Source organism: Seriola aureovittata, chromosome 1 (assembly GCF_021018895.1).
Source record: "Seriola aureovittata isolate HTS-2021-v1 ecotype China chromosome 1, ASM2101889v1, whole genome shotgun sequence".
Lineage (NCBI taxonomy): Eukaryota > Metazoa > Chordata > Actinopteri > Carangiformes > Carangidae > Seriola > Seriola aureovittata.
In genome coordinates this window covers 5,459,416-5,483,121 of record NC_079364.1, presented here as the reverse complement: position 1 = coordinate 5,483,121, position 23,706 = coordinate 5,459,416, and the positions used below count along the sequence as shown (strand labels likewise).

At 40.5% G+C, this 23,706-nt stretch overlaps 1 protein-coding gene across 7 annotated transcripts in view; it reads right to left on the bottom strand.

Moving 5' to 3' along the window:
- The window catches only part of ppip5k1a (diphosphoinositol pentakisphosphate kinase 1a), a 31,217-nt gene extending 12,473 nt beyond the window's left edge, over positions 1 to 18,744 (bottom strand). For all 7 annotated transcript variants that reach the window (XM_056372276.1, XM_056372290.1, XM_056372299.1 and 4 more), the window contains exons 1-24: positions 18,631 to 18,744; positions 13,572 to 14,118; positions 12,228 to 12,423; positions 11,741 to 11,831; positions 11,526 to 11,611; positions 10,855 to 11,009; positions 10,145 to 10,246; positions 9,289 to 9,450; positions 9,058 to 9,179; positions 8,857 to 8,958; positions 8,641 to 8,727; positions 8,476 to 8,551; positions 8,231 to 8,340; positions 7,235 to 7,446; positions 5,568 to 5,689; positions 5,076 to 5,258; positions 3,959 to 4,100; positions 3,308 to 3,531; positions 2,698 to 2,825; positions 2,435 to 2,549; positions 2,087 to 2,194; positions 1,325 to 1,453; positions 1,102 to 1,242; positions 668 to 761 (exon numbers count right to left, since the gene is read on the bottom strand). In XM_056372276.1, the coding sequence (XP_056228251.1) occupies positions 668 to 761; positions 1,102 to 1,242; positions 1,325 to 1,453; positions 2,087 to 2,194; positions 2,435 to 2,549; positions 2,698 to 2,825; positions 3,308 to 3,531; positions 3,959 to 4,100; positions 5,076 to 5,258; positions 5,568 to 5,689; positions 7,235 to 7,446; positions 8,231 to 8,340; positions 8,476 to 8,551; positions 8,641 to 8,727; positions 8,857 to 8,958; positions 9,058 to 9,179; positions 9,289 to 9,450; positions 10,145 to 10,246; positions 10,855 to 11,009; positions 11,526 to 11,611; positions 11,741 to 11,831; positions 12,228 to 12,423; positions 13,572 to 13,715 (3,031 nt within the window). In that variant the 5' untranslated portion in view covers positions 13,716 to 14,118; positions 18,631 to 18,744. The remainder of the gene's footprint in view (positions 1 to 667; positions 762 to 1,101; positions 1,243 to 1,324; positions 1,454 to 2,086; positions 2,195 to 2,434; positions 2,550 to 2,697; positions 2,826 to 3,307; positions 3,532 to 3,958; positions 4,101 to 5,075; positions 5,259 to 5,567; positions 5,690 to 7,234; positions 7,447 to 8,230; positions 8,341 to 8,475; positions 8,552 to 8,640; positions 8,728 to 8,856; positions 8,959 to 9,057; positions 9,180 to 9,288; positions 9,451 to 10,144; positions 10,247 to 10,854; positions 11,010 to 11,525; positions 11,612 to 11,740; positions 11,832 to 12,227; positions 12,424 to 13,571; positions 14,119 to 18,630) is intronic.
- Between the last annotated feature and the right edge of the window lie 4,962 nt (positions 18,745 to 23,706).

Genomic DNA, 23,706 nt, shown 5'->3' with positions numbered 1-23,706 from the left:
AGCTGCAGACTCAGTCACTCCATCAGGCTTACGCTGAAGGGGGAAAGGATTGAGGCTTACTGCGATGGAAAGAGGAGGCAGTGGAAATGTTAATCTGTGTGGACCTGCATCAAGGTTAACACTTCAACTCTGAACAGAATTTAAAGCCTCAGTAGAGTATCTGAACAATGACACAAATATTTCACGATTTTCATCTCATTTAGCTCAGGAACTGAAAAAAAATCTCACAGTTGATTTACTTTATTAAAAACAACCACTGTGGAGACCATTTTAAAAACATTGCGCTCATCTCCTATACAGAGATTCTGAATTACATCCACTCAAAACTGAACAAATTTTAAGTAAAATGTTTCTGAAGACTGATTTAGGTCCCAAAACAGGCATAAAATGTAGCCACCATTTTAAACTATATTTCTTGAAAAACAAGCAAATACATGAACTGAAACATTTACATCTTTGTCTGAAGAAACGATGTAAAGACCAGCTGCCTGCATGCATTTCCCAGTACTCTGCAAACAGTCCTCATGGTGTATCAATTCCATTGATGATGTCCTCCCAGATCAAAAGTCATCTAATGAAATCTGCACCCATCCTTCCCACTCTGAGCCATTTCACACTGTCATCTATACACACAGTTGCCACGGCAACAGGGCATTATGACACCTACCTAATCCACTTTGTTTCATCTCTGGGGACTGACGTGAGCAGAACGAGAACAGGCGATAACTGCCTACTTTGGAAGAAGATGTCTCCGACAGGACCTGGTAGACACACACACATGCGCACAAACACACACACACACACAGACACACGAGTCAAACAGTGGCAGCAAGGAAACTTGAGCGTATTTGATATCATAAACCAGCCTCCACTGATGGCTGCTAGTTTGCTGAGTGAAATATGACCTTGGAAAACAGGAGAGGCCAAAACCACAGAGGAGAGGATCTAGGTTGTAAAATACACCGATTATATAAGCAACTGAAAAAATACACTGTCTCTGTTCAGGTTATTTGCTAAACAGTAGTATTATTAAAGTATTGTAATGGACAATGCTGTAACTGATTTCAGAAACAAGATTAGGTGTATTACTCTGACTCTCACCTCCATTGATCCAGTCTTATGATTGCGTATGAGCGGGGACCTCCTCTGAATAGTGATTGGCTCAGACAATGGCACAGCACGGTCCGTCTCATCACGTGAGAGGTCCTCCAGGCTGCCGGGGTCGGGCTGTTTCTGCCCGTTCTGAATGAGAACAGAAGAGAGAATATTCATGCTGCCATCTGCAGAACGATGACACTGTGAAAATGTTTGGATGTGGTTATACCTGTCGTGCCACCTCTGCAGAAGCAGGCCGGAAACCAAAGCCGGTAGGTGCATTCTCCTCCTCCTCGACGCCTTTGACCCCCGGGCTGAAGTGAAGCTCCACGTGGAAGCGTTCCTCAGAGGTCAGGTCCTTCAGGGAGGACAACAGCAGGTGTTAAAGATATTATTTTGAAAATTTTCTATACCATCTTCAACATGACACTGACAGTGCATTCCGACCCCTTGACTTTAACAGTTTGTTATGTTGCAACCTTATGCAAAATTTATTATTTCCTCTTATCAATCAACAATACCCCATAATTATAATACAAAAATATAATCTTAGAAATATTTTACAAATTTATTGAAATGAATGATATATTTTTCAATATTTCAAACTCTGGAAAATAAATCTGCTATCAATCGCTGAGATTCTGCTTAAACAAAAGTAAATCACAAAAGGATTGAAGTTCAATACTAATAACAGGCACATGTATTCAGCATGTAATTAAAAACAATAAGATTATCCCTACAGAGGGAACTTGTTAAGCCAGAATGAAGGTTATATTATATGGTTATTTTTCCTTCATTGAACCTCTAATTTACACACCAATGAATGAGTCCTTTTGTTGTCAAGTTTATACTTCAAAAACAACAAATGTATTTACACACAGGTAAACGGTCAGACAGACAGGTAATACCTGGATGATACAATGTCATGTAGCACATGTGGCAGGTGGCTGTAAATGACAAAAAAACTAAACAAATAAACAAGAAACACTACCTTATTGTTGTCCTCATACAGCATGATGACAATCTGAGTCATGTAGTTGAGCTCAGAGACGGCACTGAGGTAATCCATGGCACGCTTCCACTGCTGGTCCTTCTCCTCCTGTCACACACACACACACACACACACACACACACACACACACACACACACACACACACACACACACACACACACACACACACACACACACACACACACACACACACACACACACACACACACACACACACACACACACACACACACACACACACACACACACACACAACATCAGCTTCAACTTTTACCCCTATCTCGGAAACATTCAAAGTTCTATAGGACTGATGTTTGGTTCCTTACATCGAGCAAGCCTCCATAGCGGAAAATGCTGAGCAGTGAGTGGACGTGACTCTCACTGGTGAAATATAAACGTGTCCTGACATGGCGCCCTGGAGACATCACTCCACGAGAGTACCTGTGAACATGCCATTTGTGTAAAAATCAGTTTCAAAATTTTAAATTTGCTTCAAAATATTCCCCACACACTTTGCATCATGTCTTTCTATGCAGACGGCCTTGTAGTAAATCAAATGTACTCTTGGAACTCTGAATCCCAGACTCACAGAGGATGTAGTTTGTTGACAGACTCGTCCTCATGGGTCCTCTGCAGGTCAAGCTGAATCTTTCTGACCAGTGGGAGGCAGTAGGCGTATGCTATGTCCAATTTCTCCACTTTATTTATGCCGTATTCCTGCAAACACACACAAAATTGATCAAAAATGCTCCACAACTGCTGAATTGGTAATACCTCTGACATTAATGTTTTGTTTCACAGAAAATGGAAACTGTTAATTGTTTTAAAGAAGTTTTATTCACAAGGTGAATCTATGACAAAATCACATTTTTTATTTTTCACTAAACAACAAAATCACACAGTTATTATTAAATATAAAATTAGGTGACATTTGCAAACATTTTATGATGTTTTGCACTTTAATGCATGTTTTGTTTTTTGCCTTTTATATGTGAATAGTTTTAAAATAAAATTCGTTTTTTTGTCCTGAATTAAATTAAGCACCTGTTTTAAATTTGATAACTGTGCGCCCTGGTTATCTAAACTCTTTGTTATAGAAAAACAAAAACACAAAAGCTCAAGAAAATGCTTCTTTGCAGCAATCCAGAGGTCACACCCCTGTCCTTCTCTGCCCTCCATTTCATCCTCCTCTCTCTCACCTGTGGGATGACGACGTCAGCCAAAGCTCGAGACAGTCTGAACAGCTCCAGTGTGTCCTCCAAGCCTAGAGTAGCATTGTGGATGACATCATACTTCACACAATCATAAATGTCAGGTATTTTACTGATGTCGTAACGGCCGTTCTTCATGCGGAAGTCTCTCTCAAGTTTGGACCAGCGCTGCAGCATCAGCTCCAGTGTCTCACTGTGGTATAGCTGCAGATCTGAGGAGGAGACAGAGAGTTTAAGAACAGTTTAAGATCAATCAAAGGTGATTTGATTTTGATAGAAATTTGTTCCAGTAATTTTGTTGCTTTGAGCTAAATGCTAATGTCAGCATTGGTGTTGCAGAAACTGTTTATTAGCACCCAACACACAGTACAGCTGAGGCTGATGGGAAGGTATTTAGTTTTGCAGACATTTAAAAAGTTTTGACCTGACATTGGCGCCAGATGAAAAGTCAGAGGATCATCAAAGTTACAATTCATCCTGAGGTGGGTATGATTGTCTGTATCAAATATCATGACAATCAATCCAGTAATTTTGGATTGTTTGTCATTGCAATGAGCTCACAGTGAAAATGTGGTGTACCAAAAATAAAAAGCTTAAAGCCTTGACATCCTTCTTGGGCTGACAGAGGAGTTTGCTCACCAGCTGACTTGGGGTCCTCCATTCTTTTGCGGATCTGTGAGGTGAGGCTCTGGATGAGGGCATAGACCTGGTCACATGTGGCCACTGGGTTCTGGACTATCTTCATTGAATTCACCAGAGAGGCACTAGAGGTCGGGGCCAGCTGTCACACAAAGAAAAAGGAAAAATGACAAAGCACTTACATAAAGAAGGCCAGTTAGGTATAACAAATTAATTCTGACTACTTTCACATTTCAAAGACCCCAAAAGCCCCAGGCTGCTAAACTGCACAAATCTGTGTGACTGTGGCAGCAAAATGAAGACACATAATTAATGTGAAAACTGTTAGCTCAAGAAATAAAATCCCTTCTGCTTTCACTACGACAGGTTAGTAATCCTCTGAATGATCAAAAGGACATGTGGGCAGACAATTAGGTACCCTGGTTGAGAAGTTACCACCTGTCTCTACATATCATCATCCAAGTCTGTGGGAAACATTTTGAAAAAAAAAAAACACATTGTTTAATTTCATAGGTTGAGTAGACAAGTGAGAATAGATTACTATTTAAAGCCAGTTAGGGAGGAGCAGCTCTTGTGGTTAAATTCTGTACATGCAAACAAACGCGTATGCAGCTAAGTATAACCACAAGACAGGACTTATTGCACTGTGAGCAGCTCCACTTATGCAGTTAAGGGATGAGGGCCTCAAAAGCACAGTCAATGTAGCTAGAGTTACTGCAGTCAGCTGGGGATTTGAACCAAATATAGTTATCAAGAGAAATTAGTTTTTATCATCTATCAGGCTGGTATGTTCTTATTTCTTGCAGTGTCCCAGGTAAAACCTTAATTACTCATTAAAAAAAGCTAATCTCAATCCCTCACCATTAACTACAGACTGATCTCTCAGCTGCAGTCTGTAAATAATTGCACTGATCCAACGGTTCGCAGCCAGACTCTTGAAAAACCAGCTACCAAACAGGTCATGACACATGATGCAAGACTTCACGTGTGCAGAGAAGGTGCCCAAAGGTCTACTGATTTACAAAAGTGCTTCTCAATGTTGTCCTCCTCCTTCCACCAGGCCCTCACAGAACATAAAACTGTTGAGGCTCAGTGGTAAACACATTTAGCTAATCACCCTATCGTAGTCCTCGTCAGTGAAGTCCCTGTCCTTCTGCAGAATCTCGTGGAGCCTGGCCTTGACACGGTGCTGGCAGCTGCTCAGCGAGTCGCTGTCGTTGTCCAGCAGCCCGTTCATGTTGGCACTCTTCACCATCTGCACCAGGATGGGTGTCAGCTCGCCCTCCAGAGCCAGCAAACCCTGCTCACATAGACACACATGCATTTGTGGTAAACTGTGCAACATTTTTGATGCAAAGTCAACAGTGTGACCAATACATTGAAATCTTACAAATGACGACTAACATGAGTGAGTTTTATAGGATGAAGGACACAAAATAACAGACCTTGACTAACTGTGATCTGAGAGCAACAAACTAAAAATGTATTGACAAAGTCACATTCTATCACTTTAAGTTTATATGGAGCTCTTAGAATCAAACAGTTGCATAACGAGGTTGAAAAACAGGCTTTAGTTTCAGCTTCAAACCCTACTCTCTGGGCAGTGCACCTTTGCGAAAGCTGCAGCTGTCATCTGCACCCTGCCTTCATCAGACGCGTATATCTTCAGGTCATGTCTGTAGGTGCTGTGTAACCGCAGTAACCCACAGCCTGGAAATCCAGCATAGTCTCCTATAAGACAGAACCAACAACAATATCAGTGCATGAACAGACACCCACCCTGCTGCTCAAAAGTTCACCATAAACCTGCAGCAAAAATGAAGTTCATTGGGTGTAGCTAGACAAAAGGACATTTTGTGAGTAATACACACAGTTTTGGACATGATGTCACCAACGTATCCGTATTCACTAACTCTAACTGGGGATCTGATCTTTTATGAAACTCATGCTGGCATCGACTTCACACTACAACTGGCTGAACACTTTGTACCCCAGCTGCCACTCTGTGATGCATCTGAAATATCCTGAGATTGTTTGCCTTGCCTCATAACAGAGTGTCTCTTTCCTGGTCCAGAATTTCTTTGTTTATGTCTCCATTGTAACGTCTCATGTTCTCTGGTAAAGAGCCTCAAAAATCCTTGTGTTAAAAGATGAATGCATCTTTATAACTTTTAAATCCTCATATTCCCTTGGCTTTGTTCCCATTTTCTTTGTAGCTGTGGTTCAATTTGTCACGCCATACCTTATTTACTTTGTTCAGAGTCACTTCTTTGATCTATGATATGTGCACACCTACTGTCCTAGAAGTAACCCACTGAGTTAAACCAGATTAGCTTGTTTATACAAGTTAATAAGGGGGTTAGCTAACGCAAGTACGTAATGAGAACAGCAGAGAAGAAGAAGAGAAAGAGAGACAGAGAGATAGAGACTAAGTGTATTTGGGCAGCAAAGAATTTAAAATAGAAAGTAATCTTAGAATAGAAAATAACAGAAATCATTTTATTACAGTAGTCACAGTATAATAACAGATTTTACACATTAAATTGAAACTTTAGCCTTTAACCATAAATACGATATTCATTTATGGGGACCTTCCACTGAAACCCAAAACACCCAGTATAATGGTCTTTTTGACCCACTTTTCATGTCCCTCCTCTCGCCTCTCACTCTGACCTTATGTGGATGAGTGGCTGTTCAGTGTGGTGGCAAAATAAGCAATTCAAAGTCTCTTAAATATGAGGCTAGAGCCTCTTAGTAAGGAGTGAGAATGGTGGTTTGTATATGTGGATGTTTCTCTGCTTAACACTTTCCAATGTATGTGTTGCTGATACTTCAACTGTTCACAGATCTCTCAACAAGTTCATTTCTCCATTACCAGCTGGGTGCTTGTCCATTATACCTGTTTAAGACAAAACTAAAGACCATCTCGCAATTGGGTCACGCTGGCCACGTTGCCTGTAAACATGTTGACGTTCTGACCCATGATTACTCTATAATTAATACAACATTACATTTTTACTGAGCACTCAGGGGTCAGACGACACCCATCTTCGAACGCTACCTTCATTTTGATCTCAACTACACACCTGTGAAATTTCATGACCGTCTCTTGCAGTTCTGATGATATCACTTTGACAAAATATGTCCACAGACAAACTAACAGACTGTCGCATCTCTGTAAATTAATACCAATATGATCCTAGCAGGGCAGGTGGCAGCATGAGGAATCAAATACTACATCACATTGTTTCAGCAATAAAACACTTTGTGTCTCACCTTGTCCTCCAGGGTACATACAGCGGAAGGCCCTTCCCAGCTCCTCAGCTTGCACTCTGCCAGCAGGAGTCAGCTCCCCCCCCCACTTCAGCACCAGCAGCAGAGATGGGCCCTCCTTACGTGTGTCTTCTTCCTCACTGGAGGTTTTGGGCTGCCCATGGGGCAGGTAAGTTAGTTGCACTTTTCTGTTGATCCCCGAGAAGTGGCCATACCTTTATTAGCATTATAAAATAAAACATATTTGGAATCATTAAAAAATAAAGCTCTTTATGAATAAACATGGTTGTATGCCTTCTTCTACCTCCGTCAAGTTAATACGTGCCTGCCATTACCCGTCTATGATGACTGCTAACATTTATGGTTTTGATTAAAGTAAAAACAGAACCAACATGTGCATCAAAATACAATGATCTGTCATATTCAGCAGTGAGGTGTTTTTAAGAACACATGACTGAAGTTGTGCATGAAATTCCTCAGACACACATGATGCTGTTACAGTGTCTGGGTATAAAAATGGTTTGAGAAAGACAATGGCTTTAACTTCTCTGTGTAGAGGCTGTTTACAGTTACAGTGTGCACTGCAGCCACAACAAACCAGACGCTCTTACAGTTTTGTATGTCAGATGGTGACCTTTTAAAAACTTGTTTTTCATTAGCATAGGACGAGGCCAAATACAAACACTGTGCAGACCATTTTTTAGAAATCAAGGAGAACACTGAGTTTCTGAGAGTGTCCTAAGTGTATATCATTTACCCAGCTAATAATATTTTAATAATAGTTAATAATAATATTTTTTAGAGTAAACTTAAGCACACACTGGAGTTATAGTTTGGTTTCAACATTTGTTTAACCACCATTATGAAAATTAAAAATCTGTAATTCATTTTTGAATCGTGGTTTGAAACTACCTGCTAAGATGACCCAGAAATTAATTAGCTGGATATTAAATGGCGAATTAATGGCTAATAAAGTGACCCAGTTCCCTCACCACTTACATTTCCAGAACAGTCTTCAGCTGCTCCAGTTTGGATTTCTTCTCCTCTATCTCGCAGTCATTGTGTTGTCCTAGTTCTGCTAACAACTGCCGTGTGATGTCCAGCACCTCCTGTTGAGGTTCAGAGCAACAAGCTGTCAGAGACGTTACAGGTGTTCACACAAAGTTAATCACACACAGACTGGGAGGCATGCGAGTTACAATCTAAAACAAACATAACTATTCCTATGTCGGACTTATTGTTACCTGGAGTTGTTTTGGCTTCTTCAGCTTTAGTTTCCCTGTTTTGTATCCTCCATATTTTTCAAACAGATCAAAGAACCTGGATGAAACGAAGAATAATTTCAATTTAATAAAAAGCCTTTTATCTGTCATAGTATAAAGGAGGGCAATAATACAGTGACAGCATACATGGGGTTGCGAACTTCCATCTTCATCTTCTGTTTAGGTGTTCTGTCTCCATGTCGGATGACAGCAATGACACAGCGCAGCTCCATCCTGAAGTGTAAGTTTGAGGAGAAACAGTTCCCTTGTTAGGTTTGTTTCTTGACAAAACGCATGGACCTTGATTACAAACATCTTGATGAATTGTTTTTTGGTCTTTCACTTTCTACTGCAATGACTCACATGGTCCCTGAAGTGGTGGGAACAATGGGGATGTCCTCTGCCTCAGTAGGGATGGACCAAGGAATCTGAAACTGAGGAGCCAGCTCACGCATCACGATGTTCCTGAGGAGCCATGAAGAGACAAACATTCAAGCATTCAACATTCAAGCTCCAGAGAAAATAGTCCAGTGGACAAGGAATGACAAGAACTGAAGATGGTACCCGAGGATCTTGGCACAGTCATCATAGTACTTCATTGAGTTCTTCACGAAACTGAAACCGTTGACATCACACACATAAGAGTGTCCATTGGCTCGGAGAAGGTCGAAGCCACAGACAGTTTGCTGCATTGAGAGGAGAGGAGGACACATTTCTGTCAGTGATGTGGAGACGATGTGCAACAGTATCAGTCCACAATGGAAGAATAAGTTAAGTAGTAGAAAGCAGATTTACCTTGAATGCTAAGCAAACTTTACGGGCCACCAGTTTCTCCATGGCTGAAAGCATGACAGGGTAGCGGACCTCCTTGCCCTCGCTGTCTCTTTCCACCTTCCCGTCCAGAGCTGGGGACTTCCGGGCCTCAGCATGAGCATAGTCCGGCCCCACAGTGTACACCTGAGGCCATCAGACATCCTCTCAATCACTCTCATTTTAAACGTTGATCCTGAAGGTCGCACTGACTACATTACCATATCAAACATTTCTTTCAACCATATCCTCAATGTTACTTGACATCGAAACACAGGACTCTGAGATACAATTACAACCATATAGGTTTGTGTCATGGCCACTGGTTTTATTTTTTGAACTTTGTTTCAACATGTTCATCATGGTGTAATGCTCTAAATACTACCACACTCAAGAACCTCGAGGACCAGGGAGAAGAGGCCAGTCAGAGCAGTACAAAATTCAAAACACTTCATCGGTGCAGTGGAGAACAAAATATTGTTGCCATGGTTGCTGAATTCATTCAAAACGTACCTTGAATAGGTGATATTAGAACTGCACTTAATAAAATTCTAAGCTCAGTGATTGGATGTTTCTTGATGAAATGCATCATGGTAGTCATAGAAACACCCCCCCAAGTTTATGTACACAAGCTTGTAACTTTGTCTTTCTATGAAAGAGTTGTTAATCATTCGGACAGCTGGCTCCAGAAGCGCATAACACTGTCTATGGGTAAAACGAATAGGACCTTCACTTTCATAACCACATTAATTCATTATCTCCCTTTCAAGTGTCTCATATTCCATTTCAGAAATGAGTCACAGCAGTTTCCTTCATAATAATCAATTAATCAATTCTCTACCTTAACATCGGTTCCATCTGTTGGCATGAACTCTTCATAGATGTAAGAGCCCGTCTTCCTCACACTGCTTTCTGGAGAGTACACGCTGCTCCGACTCCCAATCTACACAAGTCATAGAGGGAAAACACCATCACAGTCTGAGTTAAAGGTTGCAGCTCTATGTTTGACAACAGTGAGCCAGATTTATTATAATGTTCTTCCTCTGGCACATCAATAGACTCATAAGAGTCACAAGAAGAAGCGATTAAGTGATGCAGGTTTGTTTTAGTCATTTGAGTTGATTAGTAGTTGCCATTATTACTAAACAGATTAAAGGAAAGTGCACATTCAAAATGTCAGAACAGCCTTGGGGCTGTAACACTTTCCAAATATAACATGAGTGCTTTTACTTCAGACACACAAGGGCACTTTGATAGAGAACAGAGGGGCTTGAGCCTAAAAGTAAATTCAGATCAAAGTTAATGAGTCAAAATCCTAAACTGGGATGAAAGGATATACAACTAAGAATTAGTATAATCGTTATTATGGTCTGACAGTGGTTGTTGTGGCAACAGTTCGCTGGTGTTGAAAGAACAATTTAAACATTTTGCAGTTCATATTGAAGTTTGAAAAGTTTTGTAATTAGCTGCCATACTAACTTGCAGTTGGAGAAGTGTTATGGTCAGGAATTATAGACTGAAGAAAGAAGCTGTAAGGGTAAAAGGAAGGACCTTTCTGAAGAGACGCTGACTGCCACCACCAGCAGAGGTGGGGTAGTAGATGTAGACATTGTGGTCCTCAGCACAGACAGGCTTCTCAACAAAAGGCTTCTGGAATATCTCTCCGTTCACCTCCACATGGTCCTCTCCTTCCACCAGGTTACACTCTGAGAAACACACACACACACACAGAAAATGTTTGTGTTTGCCAGGAAGCCCTTTTCAGTACCACTGGTAATTTAGAGACAATGTTTGACCCCTCAGTGTTTATTCTTGAGCCCTGTGAAGCAGCTCTGCACTCTGAACCATGTGAAGTTCATTGGTCATTTGAAAAACAGTCATTAGAGATGTAAAACATCTGATCGCTCATCAGTTCAGGGACTGTTGCTACGTCACTGTGTAAAAACAGCATTTAAATGCCAGACCCATCATATCACAGCACTTAAGTATGGGACACTTGCAACTGCTTCACATTTGATACTATATTTATCCACAAGCTGAAATAAAACCAATGCACTCTTAAATGAATGGATGCTGCATGGACAGGGGCTCTTGGGCTGTTTGTGTGGAGTGAATGTAGTCTGCATGGTATTGTCTTTTCCCCATGTCAAGTTAGGAAAGTGTAGGAAAGTACAAAGATACATCAATAAGAAGCGACTTTTCATTATCAATAGCAGACTGACCATCTGGTTTATCTGGGTCACGGTTTAGCACAGCATAGCGTGGTAGATCAATCCCCTCCTCCTGCAGGATGCGATACACCTCTCTCCTGTTAGAAAATAAAATAACAAACATATCAATAAGTAAACTATGATTTGTGTATTCTCAAGCCTCACTTTGCTTTGCATGCATAATTTCAATGGATACTGGAATATAGAGTTAAGGTATTTCAGATTACCTGTCCTGTATGTAGTACTGCATGTTCAGGTCATTGATAAGCAGAGGGTTTCTGAGTTTAGCATAGCTCACTGCCTTATCCAGCGGGAAGCCTGGTTTACATGCAGAGAAACATTTCAATAAGTAAAGCACATGACTCATAGCTGTTGGGGAATTCAGGTTCAGAGTTATGCCTAGTGAGACATTGTTAGAAAAAACACAAACACTTCAGACAGACTCACAGAGGCAGACAGAATAAAACTATTCGACACATAATGCTGGCATTGTATTACAAGACAGGCACTCCATTTAGTGTGTAAATGGTCAGGCGGCTGATAAGAAGCCCACATGATCAGACAAGCTATAAACAGAATGAGTAACATTCATCTGTGCATTTCTGTCGGGAACATATTAAACTGACTTCATACTTAACAAATGGAAAAACACAAAAAGCACTGTGAGTGTATTGTCATTTTGTCTGTGTGCATGTATGTATCTGTGTGTTTTACCTTTGGAGTGGAAGGAGATGAGGCAGTCACACAGAGGCCATTTGTCTACAGGCTCATTGAGGATGACGTCCTCTGGGAAGATGACCACAGTGATGTACTCAAACCTGCACAGCCTCTCCAGGATCTGGGTCATTGGCTTGGACTTGGACTTCTTCATCATGCAGCAGATCCCCACCATGATCTGTCGCTCCGGGGGCTGAAGAGGGGAAGGAGAGCAACACTTTAAAAGATCTGTCTGCGGTTAGAAGAAATACAAACAATGGTAGCTGTGTTCATACATGTGCTCATACTGGAGAACTGAACATAAAAATGGCTAAACTGTCCACAAACATACATCCAGTAAGGTACCGTCACTGATTTTCTTGTACCAGCAGCACACATTATCAATTGACAAAAACAAATAATTACCACCTCATGGTTGTATCCCTTCACCAACCAGCCAAGTTGCAGGAAATATGTTCACAAGCTCCTCTTCCTGAGTTACAAGAATAATGGCCAGAAGTGTTTTGCAGAACATTGTGATATCACAGTGAAGTTGACCTTTGACCTTTTGGATATAAAATGTTATGACTTCATCATTTTATACTTATAGTCACCATGACCTTGACCTTTGATCACCAAAATCTAATCAGTTCATCCTTGAGTCCAAGTGTATTTTGTGTAAAACTACAAGAAATTCCATCAAGGAGTTACTGAAATATCATGTTCACAAGAATGGGATGGGCGTACAGACAAACAACCCAAAAACATAATGCCTCTGGTCCTGGCTGTCACCAGTGCAGAGGCATAAAAATATACCTCTAGAGTAGAGCAGCAGGACAAAGGAGGAGGTGACTACATGTTGTGATCCATCATTGTATCTAAAATAATTTTATCTAAAATACAAGTAAAACTGAATCCAACACAATAAAGTTGGGGGAAGGTGAGCAATCAGAGCTCTGACCTGTTGACTTTATATACTGATTTACAATAATCAGGTTACTTCAAAGCATTTTATCACCTGGTTTCTCTGAGTAACCCAGTTACTGAAGTGCATGTAAATGATCTGGTCTTGGTCAAAAGCACAACAGACACTAACCTTATCCGTTGAGCTCTTTTAAGAAAACAATGGTGTGTTTGAGGATTCTTTTCAGGTTGTTCATAGACATTTTCATCATTTCACTCAACAAGTGAAGTCACCATGGCTGCAGGGGTGCCCGGTGTTAACTGATTCATCTGCATGATATCATTCACTATTATAATCTGACACTTTTGATGTGATATTCTACCAAAGTTCCTCCTGCTAGCATGATAGCTACATGGAAGAGCAAATTATCGTAAAGAGGTTTTGACATTGTCTCCCACCGAGTCTGTGTCTTCATCGTCCTCATACAGCTCCATGTCTGTCCTCATGCTGTCCTCCAGGACCTCGCTCTCATCGTCCTCGCAGCCCACGAAGAATCTGGGAGCGCCACGCCGGCTCTCGCCCGGGCTGTTGGGCTCTGACATCACAGTCCCCCGCGGCAGCCCTCAGCGTCCCACCGCGCCATCGTACACCAACACACCGCCGGAGCGGGCCGCCGATGGAAGGGCACGAGGCCTGGGAAACGGGACAGGTCCACTCTGCCTGGGCTGGACAGCAGACCCGGTAGATGAAGGTGTGTGTGAGGCAAACGAGCAGGATTAGACGGAATGAGTGGGGCTCAAACAGAAGAGGATACGTGTGAAATGATGATGCTGGTCAATCCTCTGCAATAACGTTGTTACTCAAGTTCCTCATTCTTCATTCACCAAATTCACATCTCATATGACCTGCTTGGGTTTCTGATGAGCCTTCAGCAAATTGGAAGCTGAAGCTCCAATTATCCGATGACAGCCCTTTCCTCCATTTGTATGCAAGAGTCCTACAGTCCTACAAGAGAGACAAAACATTCACTATTATTTATGCAGTCTTGCTTCATGTTTTGTATTATTCATTTGCATTCCCCCATAATAAAAGTTAGTGTCACAGCTTTGCACAACGGCCATATCATAAAACATACTGTGTACTCCTCATTGTTTAATTTTGGAACTTGGGATATGTGGAAAAGAAATTATATATGCTGGTGTATTTTACCAGACCGTTGACAAGGGCTTAATGCAATATCTTCAAAAAAAAAAAAAGAAACCCCTGAAAGCCATACAAACAGACTAATTGATTGTGAATACAAATACTTCCTTGAAATATTATGCTTTGCGAACACTATTTATCATCTTAAGATGCTTCTGTTTTGGATAATGTTAGTTAGACTCAGGCTGCACCTGGCAGGTCCAGAAATATTCTCAATTATTGTCAACTTTCTGCTGGTTCAAGCCTCTCAAATGTGACATTTGATGCTTTTCTTTGTCAGACATCACAGCATTTTCTGACATTTCATGCATGAAAAAAATCTAATTAATCAAAAAAGAAAAAAAATCATAAGATTAATCGGTATGAAAATAATCCTTAGTTGCACTCCTGAAAAAGATAAAGCAATGAAAGAGAAATACAACTCTGTATGAATCCTTGGCATCCAATTGTTTTGCGAGAAGGAGATGAGAAATTAATCCAGACAGAATTAAAATCAATACAGAGAATCACTAATTTAATCTCAATTGATCTTTGTTCAAGGGTGGCCGAATGGTTTCTTTCCAATACAGTCTCATTATGTCAACCTGTGTGGGTAATTTTTGGTCTTTCACCTGCACAGTAAAAAAAGAACACCATGTTCAGCCCTGCAAATGTCAGCCAATACACAGTCACTTTAAGCAGAAATGGCCTTGTGCTTGAGCAATAATTACCTCCAGCACTTACTCTACTGTTACACATTTAACCCTGACGCCGCAGTCTGGTGCTGCAGCAGCAGGGGCATCAGCTCTGCTCTGCATTTCCATCACCACTAAACACTAGTCAGTCATGGAGACATGACAGGCAGCGAACAAGTCATACTGTAGGCAAACAACAACTACTTATTGCTTTCTAGCATGCTACAAGACACCCATCTGAACAACAAACACTTCACCATCAGGAACAGTCACTCAAGGGTCAAGACTGACTATTTACAGTGGAAAATATTGTTATTAGCATCAGCAGCCTAGATGGGGTCCAAATAAGATAATAAACAAACTCATAACTGTCCAAAGCCTTTGGGGATCTCAAGCTGAGGAAACACAAATAAGACCAAGTTCCCTCTACACATTTGGTTGTTTATTTTAAGTCCCCATGACCTAAAAACTGAATGTCTTTGGGCTTTGGACTGTTGGTCTGACAAAACAAGCGAACTGAAGATGTCAGCTTGAGCTAGGAAATGATGGGCATGTTTCTGTTTTTTGACATTTTATAGATAAACAATTCATCAAGAATATATTCAACACATTATTCGATTAAAATAATCATCAATTAGAGCCCTTTCCTAAAAAGATGAACTTAAATTCATTCAAATTAATTATTTGTGTAGCTGCAGCAATGGTTAGGCCCTATGCTGTCTTTCACTAATTAAATATTCTTTGGAAAGTGTCATTAAACGGATGAAAGGGGATACGTAGGAGACAGTAACAGTTGTTTTTGATAACTGTATTTGTGATGATGTCATCTTTCCATTTAAATATAGTTATTACTAGAGTATCACACCTTGATGCCCTAAACAACATTTATGGCAATGGAAATAGGAAAGGGTTCATTTGGGTCAAGTCTGTGGCTGTTTAGGTTTATTTTTTATGTTGGTACAGAAACTCAAATTCTAACTCCCATTTTGGGGCTCGGTTCATTCAAAACAAACTCTTTCCATGCCTAAGTGGATTAGTGTTTCAGAGCTTGAGCATAACAGTTAATCTCTTCTATTACACCTGCTTACTCAGGATACAAACAGGCCCATAGCTCCCACTGTGGACTCTGAGGTCATGTCCTCTCCCTTTTTATAGGACTTTGGGGGTTTAAGTGACTAACATTTAACAACAGTAAACATTCTACAGTTTCATGCTACACAAGCCTGTTGTAGAGTGAAAACCCTGCATCTCCATTATGCTAACTTTTAAGCAGCAAAAAAAAAACATATCATATTTTGACCTTGAACCAACCCTGGGAGGGTTTTAATAAACCTAAAAGAAAGGGGAATTTTGTCAAGAGGAAACTGTAACCGTTCACATGATTAGACGACATGAAAACCAATTAGGGCTGCAGCTAACAGTTCCTTTCATTATTAATTTATCTGCTGAGTATTTCCTAGATTGATCGATTGATTGTTTTGTCTATAAAATGTCAGAGAATAGTAAAAAAAAAAACATCCATCAATGTTTTCTAAAGCAGAAGGTGATGTTTTGTGTTGTCCAACAAACAGTACAAAACCGTATGATTTGACAATTTCAACTGTATAAAAAGAGAGAAGGGCAACAAATCTTACATTTGCAAAGCTTAAAAATGATTCATTGAATATCAAAATAAATTGCAGATCCACTCTCTGTTGATCAATTAATCGACTAATTTTTACAGCTCTAAAGCCAAACTCCAATTTACAAGTGGAAGTTTACTGAAGTTCAACGATGAGACAGATAAAGGCTACATTTCACTGAAGTCCAGCCTCTTCTCTCACACTTAGTTTCATCCATGTAATTACTGCCTGTGATTCTAGCTCTCTATTGCACCTCTTTCCACTTTCTCCCACCTCTACCCCACCTTGAACTCAATGACTCAGGACTCCTTGCTGGGGCAGGCTCAGAAGCTGCAGAGCACCCAACTAGGATCTTATCCAGTGGAGCATGAATCTGTGCCAGAACTTGTTTCAATAAAACTATTCATCATCTCATTCATGGGTGTCACAGCATTGTGCAGTCAAAGTTTATAGATGACATTAAGTTTCAAATACTTTTCACCCAACAGTAAGGCCACCTAAATAGACTTGCAGATTGAAGTGTGTGTATGGACGTTAATTTATTGCAAGATCTTGATTTCTAGATGCCACATGCCTATAGTAACGTGCATGCTCTCATTTCTTCAATTTAAAGGCTGATAGCAATAATTTCTCAATTGCATCTTCGCATTTGACTCGTTTTAGAGAATAAGCAGACTGAATAAAGAATTCAATATTTCTATTACTTGCAGAATGCAGGAGGCTATTAGAAAACAGCATCTATATCACTCAGGTATACTCTAATGCCTTTAAATGACCAGTAAAATTCAAAATATCATAAAATAACTATGTTCAAGGTTGCAACTAATGGTGACTTTTTATTTATTAATTGACTGATTATTAAAATTTGTTTTAAATGCAATTATTAATTAATTGATTGTCTATAAAACATGTTCCCTTAAGGTTCTTATCCATCACACAATACAATCAGAAAGCTGTCTGATAGGTCCCATAAAGAACTATCTTCCGAGATGGAAGAACAGGGAGTCCTGCAACAGATGGTCTGGCCCCCACAGGGCCCTGATCTCAACATCATGGAGTCAGTCTGAGATTACACGAAGAGACGGAAGACACTGAGACAACCTAAATCCACAGAAGAACTGTGGCAGTTTTCCAAGATGCTGGAACAACCTGCCTGCCAAGTACCTTTGAACTAAATTAACAGATAAATAAAAACTATTCATGCTTTTATTTTTGAAAGCGTCTCCCTTTACTTACACTGGCTAAAACATTTATACAGTAATGTATATAAATATATGTGTATATATATATATATGTATATATGTGTGTGTGTGTGTGTGTGTGTGTGTGTGTGTGTGTGTGTGTGTTAGTGTGTGTGTTTATTATGTAGTGTGTCCAGATAATATAATTTCGCTTGGATGATCTGAAAGCAACACACCTCAACAGCACGAATAAATTGGTGCGAACTACCTGGAGAAAAACACTAACGTTATAGCAGCACGTGATTTTCCTATTGGAAGTGGGCCTGACAGGTTTAAGTGTAGGATTTTAATTTACAAGGCAGGATGTTAATGCAGCAACCAGGGTTAACGATGACCTCCACCTTAGACTAATGTTTATTATTTACGTTACATTGTTACTTTGCAGTTGCAGGTACGTTATCGTTATGTGCAAGAATATAGCAAAGGGGTGTCAAAATACAAAGACGCAGATACAGTATATAAGCGTGAATCACAATAATAAGACAATTTAATGGTGATATTACATGTAAAACGAATCTCGTCGGCCCTACTTCGTTATTTGGCGAGGAAATTACCGTTAGCGCCCGTTAATTTTGCCAGTATAAAACACATTTAGCTGGTGTTAGCCACAGTTAGCATTCAGCTAACTGGTATCCCGGCTATGTAGACAGGTCTTACAGGGCCTGCATTTGAAATAAATACCAAATATCTGTGCTGTTATTCGTGTTAACGCTTAAGACTGGACGTGTGTCAGCGGTATTTCCATTACTTGAGAGAGACATTTAATCATGAACTCACAGTGTAGCTGGAGGGCTTCTGTCGCTGCCATCAGCTCGCTTCCTTTACTCCTGACAGTTTGCCCGTGAAACCAATCTTAATTTTTTCTGTTTGACGCACTGATGACGAACGTACAAAATAACCAATGGGGGAATAGAACGTCTTCACGAAGGCGTAGCCCAAAAAAATAACACAAGCCAATAGGCAAAGACCTAAGTCAACCCGTGGGGGGAGGGGGCGGATTAAAAAAGAGAGGGGAAGAGCGTTAGCGCCCTCTAGCGTTAGTTTTGAGACTATCGAGGAGCTTACAAGCTTGTATAAGCAAAGTAACAGTTTATTCAAAATGTTTAAAACGTAACTTTACATTACTATCACACATTGAAATCACTATATCTAGACATGAAGACTCGATTTTCATAATTACAAGACACACTGATCACCTGGAGTTTTATTGATTACATTATCTTTCACAGCTGATTCACAGCTTTTTAGGCACTCCCTGTATATACTGTTATACAATATGTATAGGCTATACATGGTGTAATTGATTCATATATTATACGGTTCGTGCAAGTTTCATTCTTCCGCAGTTGTTCACGTTGTAGCATATAATGAAAAAAATCCAGTTTAGGAGGTATTGCCTAATTTCGTTGTCCTACTTGAGCTAAATGCAAATATATGTTGACGTTTGTGAGCTAGTTCTTCATTAGCCGATGCTGCCTAAAAACGCTGTTAACGCTTTTCGTGTGTTATTGTTCCACTGAATGAAGACGCGCAATTCAATTCAGCGTACCAAAGCGTCAGTTTGGTCCATTATCCAACTTTTATATACAGTCTATGCTAAAACCCCTAAACGATGGACAAAATTATTTTCATCGAGTCACTCTACAACTTGCCGAAAGCTACAATGGCTGATGTGAACAGAATCGCCGAAATGTTTTCATTTCATAGCATTAGCATAAGCAGTTAGAATTAACATTAGCAGCTAGCTTACTGGCATTGTCCATTGATGAATGAATTTAACAATTTCATTATAAGATTGCAAAATAACAAAATGTAATAGAGTGACTGAGAACTTTCTAAATGCACTGTATGTCTAACTGATTGATCTGTCCAACAGTGATCTCTAGTGTTCTTTCCTAACAGGTGCTTCCCACCAGGGAGTTTCTCTAGGATGAGGTGTAATTCAGGCAGAGTTTATGTTGTTTCAGCTGCTTTTACACCTCTGTTGTGTGTGTATTAAATTCACACACAAGTATCAACATTAACATTTGAAACCTTTCTCTGTCTCTCTCTCTCTGTCCGCATCCAGGACATATGGAGACACAGAGGCGCCACCTCAGCTGCATCCAGGACTCACCAGGTGTGCAGCTGTACACAGAGGCTGGTTGGCTGACAAAGGGCGGGGTCAGCCTGTAGGTTTCCACCTTAAACAGTTCATCCCAGGTACATGCGTGTGTCTCATAGCTTGTGATTAAGTATGTTGTGTATTATCATTTCATGCAAACATAAAATTCATTTTTGGTCCAAAACCTTTTTCCTCAAGACCTGCCAGACAGAGCTGGACAAATAGCGAGTTGTCTACCCTCCCAGATACCAGGAGAGGCAGCCCAGGTGACAGTTCAATGCAGCGACGGGGAAGAACACCTCCTGTCCTGGGAAGGACAGTCTCCAGAGGTGAGATTCATTTCAGATATCACTGTTTCCTCTAATGAATATCAGATCTATATTAACACACACTGCTCTCTATGATTATCTTTCAGCTGTTTTCTTGGACTGAACTCGGGCCCTGCAAGCTGGCCCAGTGCCAGCCGCCTGGTGGAGGCCATTTGCAACCAGCTTTACCGTCTTCAGCCAGTGGCCAAGTGGTCCAGAGGGACCATGACGACTTGGTCGTCCCTCATCCTCAAGGACTACGTGGCCATTAGAGAGGCAGTGATGGCCAGCCCGAGGTTGATGGCTCAGACCAGCGTCCAGCTCTTTGAATTAAATTGAGAACTCAGTGGTTAGAGTTTGTCATAAAGCTGTGTTGGTGTGTTGTAATCTGTACTGTGATTTATCTTTTAATGAAAGCTGGAAATCCTCAAACAGTCTGTGTTTGTCTGTGTGTTCCAGGTGCTGGCCAGACTCTCCCTTCAGCAAAGGGTCTGTCTTTGGTACAGGTGGGACAAGGACAGCCCTTAAACTTCAATGTCCCAGAGGAGCAGCCTGAACCCTCCAGCAGAGGTCTGCCTTCTCCTCCTCCTCCTCCTCCTCCTCCTCCTCCTCTTCCTCTTCCTCTTCCTCCAGACAATGAACAGCATGGCCCCTCATCCAGTGCTGTTGGTCTTATAGCTTACATATTTTCAGTTAATTGATTCTGCGCATTTCTGTACAGCTTTCACGAATATCAACCTGACTTGCACAAATGTAGGCTACACTTATGGATGGGCCACTGTATGGGCCAAGCAGGTATGAATGCTCTTTATGAAGTGACTGCTGTCATGTTTTGTCAGAAAGTCAAACAACCAAAATCAGATGCTAAACAGCCACCAAGAAACAAAAAACAACTACAAAGAGATGCAAGACAACCGCGAAGAAATACAAAACAAATACAGAGCGATATTAAGAAGCACAAGGTGACTACAAAGAGATACAAAGCAACTATACAGACATAAAATGACCATACAGTCTATTCTATAGAGGAACCATTTCATTTGGTCTGACTTTTCTCTGCTACCACAACCATCTCTTGCTCATAAAGTCACTACAATGACAAGCACCACCGCTGGTACACTTCAGGGATTGTGCTGTAGAAATCCAGCAACAGGAGGATTTGAAATGGTTTTCCTACTTGAACTAAGCATTTTTTAAAAGATCACGCTGCCCTCCTTCAGCAAACTGCCGACCTGCTGCTGCCGTTGATGTAAGAGTCAACACTGACGTCAGAATGTCTCTGAGCTTTCCTGTGCAGACCAGACCCTGTTTGACCACCACGCCACCTTGTCCATTACATACCTGTGTGCAGGCCAGCTGAGGCTGTTGCCGCTGTGAACTTCGCAGGGTCACAGTGCGCCACTATACTGCTTATGAAAAGAGCATTTTATAAACTGAAGGGTGAACGGAGAGCTAACAAGGCTCTTCTATAGTCATACTGAACATGGAGAAGAGAGGGCACACCCACTTACCCAAATATTGTCTGGATGAAAATAAAAATACCTTTTACCTCAGCATTTTTTGAAGGTGCAATTTACTCTTAAACTAACTGAAAATATGGTGTATGTGTTACATCACACAGGCTTTTATGCACTCGAAGTATATGAGGTGAAGAGGCAGCGTTTGTCAGATTTTCAGTTGAATGTAAATGACCCCTGTCTTCTTTTTCATTAAACCTCTAGCTGTTCTCACAAAGACCCTCAGTGAAGAGGCCCTCTTCTGCCTACCACCCTGATATGGCTTCCATTTGCCAGAGTTTACAGCTGCTGGAGGTTTAATGGACTCTCTCCACAGTGTGATCTACTGGCTACTGAGCAGCTCCACTGATTTCCTTTTGTTTGGTGCATACTATGATGACTGAGTCATGAAATGGCTTGACAAAACTACCCATCAGGTAATGGCTTCAATACATCATTTTGACCCGAAAATCTGTGGTTGAAAGTTGCTTTGACAGCATTTACAGATTTATTCATTTCAGTGTGGATATGACCTGAGATTTTTAAAGGGCAGCTGAGTGTTAGAGAAAATTTGAATCAGACTTTTTTGATAAACACTGCAAAGATAAATCCACATACACATCTTAACAGGGTGTTTTCTCATCTGAACAGATATGTGGCTGATAAGATGCATTGAAACACAAAAAAACACCAATCAGGTCGATGTTTGTTTTATCCCATTTCATTTTATTGCTACATTATCCCACACATTTATCTCAAATTTGCATCTTCTTCATGTGAAGTTGTGTGAAATTTTACTTCGTTAACCTGCATTCTGACACCTTTTCTGTATCACAGGTAATCTTTGCCTCTACAACAAGTAGAACTGCTAAAGAAGAGAGCAAATTATAAGCGTTACTAAACAAACTCCATTTATCAAGGAGCTACAGTGGCTTTAAGTTATTTAAACCCTACATGAGAACATGTCCTGTTTGACTGTGTATGGTGTCAGAAAGCCATATAAAGCATGTACAAGTCTTCTTTCAGAGGGTGAAGGCACGTGTCTCAACACCCGTGCAGCTATGTGAGTAACCAAGCGGTTAATGACTCTGGGTGTCAAGTAAACGCAGCCTGCCAGTGGTCTGACTGCCGGTGGATGTCGTCTTTTATCAGCTGTGTTTTCCAGCTCTGCTCGGTGAGAAGAAAGTCTGTTCTGTACTCTGTCAAAAGGAAACAGTGTTCTGTCAAAAACACCCTGATGTCCACACATTAAGTATTCATTTGCATCTTGACAGAAAAAAAGTCACCATGATTGAACCTGCAGAGACATGTACTCAAGCATATCCTGTTTGGGAAAACTGTAACTGTACTTTCAAGGACTTTCATGATTTCACGTCTTCTGAACAACAACATCAGCCACTGACCACTGGGATAACAGAGCAGAACCCACAGAGGAAAAACTGCTTGGTCATCAAGTTAGAAACACGGTGGTTTTCCACTTTTCTTAGTGGATTTAACAAATAAGAAGCATTCGCTAACTGAAAAGACTGATCTTAGGAAACATATTTACCTACACAAAAAGATGTGTCCACTATTTATGAGAGACATCTACATATTTCACATTATTTCACTTTTTATTATTAAACATAAACCTTGTTAAAGTTAAAACATAACTTTAAATTTAACCTTTAACTGCTGTATACTTCAATAAAGCTTAATCAAACGGCTTTCACAGCAATTTCATAATTATTTGATCAATATGTAAATTCCCAGTAGTTATTTTAGTGTTATACAAAACAACGTATGGGTCTGTCCTAGCAGCTCTGTGATGCTGTAATGCTCAATGAAAAGGAAATTGTAAGACAGACAAAGATGAGGTCCAGTATGTTTTTAACTTTCATGGAGATATAAATGTAAAAACTGGCCATAGGGTGATGTCAGGTCAGTTGTGTTCAGTCATTTTTAT